The 9,123-nt window shown below is 33.5% G+C and overlaps 1 protein-coding gene across 1 annotated transcript; it reads right to left on the bottom strand.

Moving 5' to 3' along the window:
- Positions 1–644: 644 nt before the first annotated feature.
- Positions 645–3,397, bottom strand: LOC115703839 (uncharacterized). Its single transcript, XM_030631069.2, has 6 exons — positions 3,102–3,397; positions 2,864–2,959; positions 2,702–2,779; positions 1,899–2,199; positions 1,473–1,748; positions 645–1,321 (listed from the first exon to the last, which is right to left on the bottom strand). Exons 1-6 carry the CDS (start codon positions 3,126–3,128, stop codon positions 894–896), a joined length of 1,206 nt encoding a protein of 401 aa, XP_030486929.2. The 5' UTR covers positions 3,129–3,397; the 3' UTR covers positions 645–893.
- Between the last annotated feature and the right edge of the window lie 5,726 nt (positions 3,398–9,123).

The raw sequence follows: 9,123 nt of genomic DNA, 5'->3' as shown, positions 1-9,123 counted from the left end.
TAAGTTGATTTTGGAGACTGGAGTTCGGTTGTGGTTCAGCAATCAGGTAATTCGAAGCCAAATCCATGTAGTGTCTTTGTTTGTCATTTCAAATAATGATTGTAGGAATTTACTGTCAACATATATTGAATGATATTTCTATTTGTTTTGAGTTTCCTTGTAAAATAGATCATTTTCATTTCCTTATTATAGCTTCTTACTCTTATTGTTTTTCTGATTGTAGTTTGAAGGAGGGTGATGTTCCTTCCTCCTACATGTGTAGCTCTTTCGTTGGCTGATATAATATTTTACTTTACAAATAAAAAACTAGTGTATGCTCTAATCATGCATAATAGTATACTTCAGAAAAAATAAAAATAAATATCATGTATAATAGTAAGCAGTTACAATATCATAATAGATTTTGTAATAAGTGGTAATCTAAATGCACACCGTATACCTATAGATATCAATTTTGTCATGTGGAAATATTTTGAATACTTATTCAACAAATAAGACTCACCTTTAAAAGTTTGTCCTGATAGCATATTTAATTTTTTTTTTCCCTTTTTATCCTTACAAAAAGAAAAAAAAATCTTTTTTATATTTCCATGTAATTTTAAGTGATTTTTACTTCTATTTAGCGTGCAAAAAGAGAGTGAACATTCTAACAATAAGACAGTATGTATTCTTTAAATTAGTCGATGTCCCACAAGAAATTACACTGAAAGTTATAATCATTTTTCCTCTATTAAGTAATATTAACCCATTTGGGAATCACAAATGTGTAGTTGTTCAGCTTCAACTCCAATGATACATCAGCAAAACCTGCTAGCTAGCCTAAGTCCAGTAGTGCCATCGAGTATTACTATTGCTATCTACCCAAAAGCAGAAGTTAACAAAAAAAAAGTGATCTAGGCTTTTAGATAGTTGGTGAGAGGCTGGGACATATCTTCAGGCTTCATATCCCAAAGTGACTTGCGTTGTTTCTTACCATGAATCTTCCTGGACAAATTCGCTAAACCTTCTGGTAAAGGATCCGGTGTCAAATCTACAAGATCATTGTCGTTGTGATCTTCGCAGCTGGCACTAACCCAACCATGATAATGTCGACGCTTCCTCAGTGAAAGAGAGCATTCCTGGTTTGGGCTGTGAATGGGGTAGTTTGAAGTATTTTTGTCGTATCCCGAATCTTTGGCACACACAATTTGTGGTTTATCAGTTTGGATTTCAGAATCAAGAAAACTATCCACATCATTCTTAGGGGAATTCAACTTCAAGTTCTCATCTGCCAAGTTACCCTCTCCGCCTTGTTTAGTTGGTGGGTTGCTATCTTTTGCCCCTGAGAAACAAATTATGAAAAAGCAGGTTGTAGCAATATGAAGCTAGAGCATTCTTGTTAAATAGGAGAAAATGCTCATAAAAACACAATTTCAAGTCTATCAACATTAACCTGTCTTAAGTCTATGAAACAGCAAAGAAAGATAAATTACCTTCTTTATTAGTCTCTGGCTTAAAGTCCATAGCTTTAGTGCTCTGTGATATAGAGTTCACAGTAGTATCAGTGAGCAACTTGGTATTCACAGTCTCAAGCTCAGAGCAATCACGTGCAGAAACTCTAGAAGAAGAACCAACATTTGATGGTTCTGTGTCTTTTATAGAGTTCAAATCAGCATCAATTTGCAAGTTAGTGGAATTCATGTTCAACTTCTTATCGGCCAAGTTCCCCTCTCCACCTTGTTTAGTAGGTGGGTCGCTATCTTCTGCCCCTGAGAACAAATTACGAAAAGCAGGTTGTAGCAATATGAAGCTAAGTGCATTCTTGTTAAATAGGGGAAAATGCTCATAAAAACACAATTTCAAGTCTATCAACATTAACCTCTCTTAAGTCTATGAAACAGCAAAGAAAGTTAAATTACCTTCTTTATTAGTCTCTGGATCAAAGTCCATAGCTTTAGTGCTCTGTGAGTTCACAGTAGTATCAGTAAGCAAGTTGGTATTTGCAGTCTCAAGTTCAGAGCAGTCAGGTGCGGAAACTCTAGAAGAAGACCCAGCATTTGATGGTTCGGTGTCTTTTATAGAGTTCAAAGCAGCTTCAATTTGCAAGTTGGTTTTGAGAGTCTGAAACTTAGCATAGCTACGTGTGGTAACTCCAGAAGATGACCCAGCAGTTGATGTTTCTGTGTCTTTTAGACTTCTTGCATCATCTTGTGAAACATCCTATAAAATGAGTAAAAACAAAAATAGACCAGCTCAAACTAGCATCATGACTATAGTATTATTATACTGACTGCTTTATACACAGCTAAAATAGTAATACCAGAGAGTTTTAATTAACTCAACCCAAAGGGTTTATTCTAAATTAAGGGAATAACTCTTTAGTTCAGATACAAAATAACTAAACAATACACACAGAGGATGGTGTTTGTATGGCTGTGTACATAAGATATTACATATTATTTCAGTATTCTGTAAGACTAAGATGCATTTTTTCCTTCTTTACCATATGAACAATCAAAGGGGCCATCCTTTTTCTTTTTGTTTTATCTAATTATAACACTAGAGAATACACAGCACATGAAAATAGAAAGGGATTATCACTACCTTGTTTAAGAATCACAAAACAATGGGAAAAAAATAGAACATCACCTATCATCAACATAATATCATTCAATAATAATATAATAACCAAGAAAATTATAGCATAGATGTACCAACTTACCTTCTCAAGGAGAGCCTCAAGTAGGACTCTGTAATAATCTTCTTCAATAAAAGGCCATCCATCATCTCCTCCATAAACCTAAAGCAAAACCCTTTTAGAATCTCAAACATATATACACACACAGACATACTATATGTAATTTAGAAAGGAGATAAAACCCACTTTCAGAAGTTTTCTGACAGCTTCACGAACACATTGCTTCTGAAATCCAAATTGACCCATAGCATCCAGTGCCGCGTCCATACGTGTGTTACCTCTCTGCAAGTGCAGAGTATATTATAATCAAATATGAAACGATCAATAGCACATAACGGAACTAAAAAGAAAAAGCATTCCAAGATTAACAAAGAGAATAAAGAAATGGAGAATGCAGAACGATGTGAAATGAAAAAGGAGGAACCTTGTTGAATCGTGCCTTTGGGGCCATTTTGAAGAAGTATTTTAGCCCTAGGCTAGGCAACACCAGTAACACAGTAAGGCAAACTCGAAAGCAAAACTCTCAATCTTGCTTCCTTCAAATTCTCATCACTGCTCGATCAAAGACCCATGCAGAAAACCCAAAAAGTGTGGTTTTTTTATCTTTTTTGTTTTTTTGTTTTTTTTTTTTGGGGGGGTTAATAAAACCCAAATGTGGTGATTAATAATTTTACACCTACTTCTATTCAACACGAGTTTTGGGGGGGTTTTTAAGCTAAAGAGGAAATTACACTTAGGATTTTAAAAGTTTTTATGATAAATATGACACATTTAAGTTTGACCAATTTATATGTTATTTTTTTTTTAGGTCTTTTTATGGTATTTGATATGCCATATATATGTAATTAGTTTTTCAAATCCCATACTTAATGTTTTTATTTGTTTAGTAAGTTTTATTTGTCATTGATGTTGGAAAAATCACCGGAGTTTGCTGCCGGTGCCGGAAGTGTCGCTAGAGTAGCGGTCAGTGCCGCAAAAGTCATCGGAGTTACTGTCGGCGCCAGAAAATTCGTCAGAATTGGCATTGTCGCCGGAAAAATCACTGAAAAAATCACCAAGAAACCAGTTTCTTGGTGATTTTTCCATTGACAATGCCAATTCTGACGACTATTTTGACGCTAGCAGCTGCTCCGGCAACTTTTCCGGCACCGACAGCAAACATCGGAAAAGTCATCAAAATTGGCATAGTCGCTGGAAAAATTACCAAGAAACTGGTTTCTTCTTTCTTGATGAAGAAACCAGTTTTTTGGTGATTTTTCCAGTGATTTTTCTGACGGCAATGGCAATTCTGACGATTTTTTCAGCATTGGTAGCAACTCTGACGACTAATACACCGACAGCTACTCCGGTGACTTTTTCAGTACCAACAATAAACTTTGGGAAATTTGTCAGAATTGGAATTATCGTCGGAAAAATTACCGAAAAAATCACTAAGAAACTGGTTTTTTTTCTTCATCAAGAAACCAATTTCTTGATGAAGAAATCAGTTTCTTAGTAATTTTTTTTGTATTTTTTTTCTCTATTTGGTTGATTGATGAAACTGGTTTCAATTATTTTCAGTGTATATCATTTTTATTTCTTGATGAAAAAACCACTTTCTTGGTGATTTTTCTAGTGATTTTGTTGGGGACAATATCAATTCAATGACTTTTTTGACGCCCGCAATAGCTCCAGCGATTTTCCGACAACGGCAACTACTCCAACAAATTTTCCGGCACCGACATCAAACTCCAGAATAGTCGTCAAACTTGGCATTGTCACCGGTAAAATTACCGAAAAAATCACCAAGAAACCGGTTTCCTCATTAAGAAACCAGTTTCTTGGTGACTTTTCCAGCGACAATGCTAATTCTGACGACTTTTTTAGCACCGGCAGCAACTCCCGCGACGTTTCCAGCACCAGCGGCTACTCTGACGACTTTTTCGGTGCCAGCAGTAAACTCCGGTGACTTTTCCGGCACGAGTGACAACTTCGACGATCACTATAGTTTTATTTATTTTATTTTTTAAAAAAAATAAATATGAAAGGAATTTTAATATTTTTTATGGTAATTTAATTAAGTTTTTATTTTTTATAAATTTTAAATTCAGATTTTCTTTTTAATGTTTTATATAGTTTTTTTTTAGAAAAAAAAAAACATATTTTTAGTTTGAATGGTTAGATAATGCCATATTTAGTGGCATTTACTTTTTATGCCATATTTATCATAACCTTAATAATTTTTTCCATATTTTTGAAAATAGCCCTAAGCTAAATGGCTAGCAATGTCAAATGGGGCTGGTCAAGCCAGACCCGACTTCGATCCAACTTGACCTGATAACAATTTGGCATGATCTGGCCCAGCCCAATAGCTTTCTTAAATCGAACGAGTCAGGTTTGACCCGGGTTAAGCAGTATACCAAAAGAAGTGAGGAGAATGTTAAAGATTAAGGTGACGTTGGTTGGAGGTAATGAAATAGAATTGAAAGGAAACAATCTTCATTCTATTCTTTTGTTTGACTGCATATTAAAGTGTTGGAATGTCATTTTAATGGAATGGTCTTTCTACCATTTTGGTGGAATGACTATTCCATTTTGAAATGGAAGGAAAGACCATTCCAATGTATGATAAGAAAAAAATTAAGAATTTTTTTTATGCATTTTAAATTTTATTCCATTCAATTCCTATTCCTATTCCCATTCTCATTCTTATATTTTCATTCCTTCTAACCAAACGTCACCTAAGAGTGGGAATAAGCTGAAGTTGAAGTGTACGTTGGTCGGTTTGGTCGATTTATAGCATATTTTTATTAACCCAATATGAATATCGGTTTGCAAATATTTAATCTTAACCCGCCCAATTAATAATTAGAAAAAGTTCAACCCGTCTAATAATTTCGTCGGTTTGGTCGCGTTAACCCGTCCAAATCGTTCTTCACTTTTTTTTATAATTATTATTGTTAGTTTTTAGTATTCAAATAATTAGATTTTATAAAAAAAAAATAATAATAAATAAAATAAAAAAATTGTTATTTATATATCAAGTTAAAAAATGTTATAGTTTAAATTAATTTTAAAAACTTTAAAATAAAATAAATATAATTGAGTAAACATAAAATAACTGAATAAAATAATAATAATAAAAAAAGTAATAATATGATAGATTTTAAACTTCAACTTCAATATCCAAATACAATAAAAGCTATTAACTAAAAAGTTTAAATTTTAAGTTAAACACTAAAATGTCTAAAGTTTAAATACAAAATAATTTGACTAATAAATATAATTTACGTAATATAATATATACACTTTTATTAAAAATATATATATACATCGGTTTAATTCTATTTATTCAGGTTAATTGGGCAGTTTAGAATAATTTGTAAACCACCTAATATATTTATTGGGCGGTTTGGATTTTTATTGTATTATTTTGAGTTGTATTTTTTATCGGTTTATTCGGTTTGGTTTGGGCGGTTTATTCGGTTTAACGGTTTATAAATTTTGTTGAACACCCTTAGAGGAGTGTTTTGACTAAATAACTTTTTTTTTTTTCTTTTTTTGGTATATTTTAATGAATGTTTCTTTAAAAAAATAAAAGAATACAAATAATAAATAATAAAAAAAAAAGGTGACCCAAGTTAAGCAGGTCGGACTTGACTTGCCCCCATCTTTTATTTATTTATTATTTATATTTATTATTTTTTTAAAAGAAAAATTCATTGAAATATATAGGGAAAAAAAAAGAGTTATTTAGTCAAAACACTCTCCACTTCAATTTTCAGTTGCAGCTTATTTCCACTCTTAATCTTTAGTTGTCTCCTAGCTTCTTTTAGTATTCTTATCATGTACCCCTCTGTACACTCTCAAAGTTAAATCAATGAGTAACCCGTCGAGTGTGACCTTGGCAATTTTTCCACTACTCTCGATCTCGACAGCTCATTTTCATTCACATTGATCACCATCGAATGATGATCATGATTTGATTCCCTATGTTCAGCTTTAGTGTAATGACTGCTTAATTTTAGTATGAGAATTAGTAGATAATTAGGGTCTAATTTTACTAGTGGACTTTAAGTTATTATTTTTATGATTTTGAAGATATATTTAAATTCTAGATATGCTATTTATATTATATATGAATTTTACGCTTTCTCATTATTTTTATGCCCGATAATAGTGAAACGTGACGTATGACCTATGGAGTCACCTTAGTATGATTTAATAACTTTTAGAATAGCGGGACAATGTAGATAGACATTGAGAATATCGAGAATATTTGTAGTTTAAATTTGAACAAAATGACCTTAAGTGACAAGGTTACTTTTTGATTAAGCAAGGGCAAAATAGTCTTTTGCCTTATGTTGGCTTTTGTCCATTAGTGGATCATTGTTGAGTTAATAATCTAAATTTATTAGGGAATATTTTAGATAAACATTAAGTTTTTTTATCAATTATTCAAAATTAGAAAGAAAAAAAATCAAAACTCTCTCTCTCCAACACCCTCTCTCTCTCGACCTCTCAAGAAACCCAGCAGAAAGCTTAGGTTTTCAACTCAATTTTTAAGTGTTCTAGCTGGATTTGGTAGGATCATTAAGAACCAACTCAAGGTAAGCAAGCTCCCTCCCCCCTTTCCTTTCAATTTTTATGGTTTTTAAGCTTTGTATCCATGCAATTTTGAGGATTAGGGTTCTGTAGGTTTTTGAATTATGTTGATTGTGTTTTCTGAGGTTAATTTCAGTTGGTTTAGGCTTTGTTGAGTTAGATTTAAGGGTTGTAGTTGGTGTTGAGCAAGTTTGAGTTCAAGAACTCAAACTTGGCTCAACTATGGTAGATTTTGTAATTTCAAGTTATTTTTGACTTTACCACTTAGAAATGGTTTATTATGTTGTATTTAGGTGTTCTGGAGCTTATGGTGTAGTTTAGGGTACTTTTGGTACGAAATGGGGGGTCTTTGTTTTTCTACAGTGAAAAATGACAAGTCGTTTTTCTACCATTTTTTTTTGGTGCAAAACCCAAAAAGTGGCAGACCGTTTTTTTTATAAAACGGCCTACTATTTTTTGGGCAGGTTCCCCGTTTTAGGATTTTTCTCTTATTTTCTCGATGCTTAGGACTTTGTCTTGCTAGATATCGATAAAAAAACTTTTAGTTTCGAGTTTAAAGTCCCTGAAAAGGGATTTAGTGTATCACTTATCAGTTTTACGTATATTGTGACTTAGATGCCTGTAAACCGTCGAGCAGCAATTCCACTCAAGTTGACCGGTACACCTGAATTCAGAATCGAGGTAAGATAAGTATAATGATATGCATATGTGAATACATAGTATGCATGTTTATGATTTCCTGTTAGATTACATTGAATTAGTAGTATCAGTATATATAGAGTTATAATGGATACTAATGAATGTATGTTTGGCTTAAGTACTGATCGACGCTATCACATCGGTACGACTAGAGTACCGAGTATAAGCTAATATTATGGTCAATAGTACTATCGTACGAACATTCTAAACTCAGTATTACGTGGGACGCAGGGATAGGGTTATGATTGGGTGTATGGGTGCCTAATTGTAATCTGGTTTATATCTATGTTATGATTATGCTTTTCTTACTGAGTCTATCGACTCACAGTTATTGTTTTCATGTGTAGATAAGGGCAAAGCTAAGGTTGAACAGCAGTAAGTGCGAGCGGATGAAGATTGTACATGTCGGGACGGTTAGGCCTGGAGCGTACGATCTTTAGGACAGCAGGCTATATTTTGAATGGTCGCTAGGTGACAACTTTTGTATCGAGTATTTTATATTACGTTTGCAAATATTTTAAGTACGGGATCCCATATTATGTAAAACGTTATTTACTTTCAATTTAAGGTAATTAAGTAATGTTTTAATTAATCACGATTTTCAATGAACTCGTTGATTAGCAACAGATTGGATAATTAATATAAAATCACGATAACATGCCTAAACTAGTAAGGTATTGTAATTTTGTATCAGAGCGGCCAGGTGGTCCTTCAAAGATCGTCATGATATGTACAATCATCATCAGAGATAAGCTCGACTCACGGTTTAGTAAGCCTTTATTACTTCAATAGTTTATTTTATTAGTATGTTATAAGAAAAGCATGTTAGTAGCCTGATAGCTGATTAGGCACATGTTTCATTTTCTCAAGTAAGTGGTAATTAGTAATTTATTGTTGATCGCAATCTGACTAGGCTAGCTCTTGGTTTTGCAGGCTATTCTATTAGAATGGACGCCAGGTGGAGCACGAGAAGCTAGGGTAATTCGGTTGGATCCAGTGGCAGTTAGGGAGTTCAATTTCCCTCGAATATTTGTGGCCGGGGCAGAGGCCCAAGAGGTACGGCACACGGACGGGGAAATGTTAACCCACCGCAAGCTGCCCAAAATTAGGAGAACAAGTTTGCAACAATGCAAGCCAGAATCAATGAACAAGGTGAAGAGATC

The sequence above is a fragment of the Cannabis sativa genome, chromosome 1 (assembly GCF_029168945.1).
Source record: "Cannabis sativa cultivar Pink pepper isolate KNU-18-1 chromosome 1, ASM2916894v1, whole genome shotgun sequence".
Taxonomy (NCBI): Eukaryota; Viridiplantae; Streptophyta; class Magnoliopsida; order Rosales; family Cannabaceae; genus Cannabis; species Cannabis sativa.
Note: the sequence above shows the minus strand (reverse complement) of the source record. Positions and strands in the feature narration are given on the sequence as shown.

Bases quoted from the DNA above. Each gene is read 5' to 3' on its own strand.
- LOC115703839 (XM_030631069.2), bottom strand. From the start codon at position 3,128: ATGGCCCCAAAGGCACGATTCAACAAG. The intron at 2,960-3,101 runs GTTCCTCCTTTT...CTGCACTTGCAG, and splicing joins CAAAGGCACGATTCAACAAG to AGAGGTAACACACGTATGGA. The intron at 1,749-1,898 runs GTAATTTAACTT...ATTTGTTCTCAG, and splicing joins TCCAGAGACTAATAAAGAAG to GGGCAGAAGATAGCGACCCA.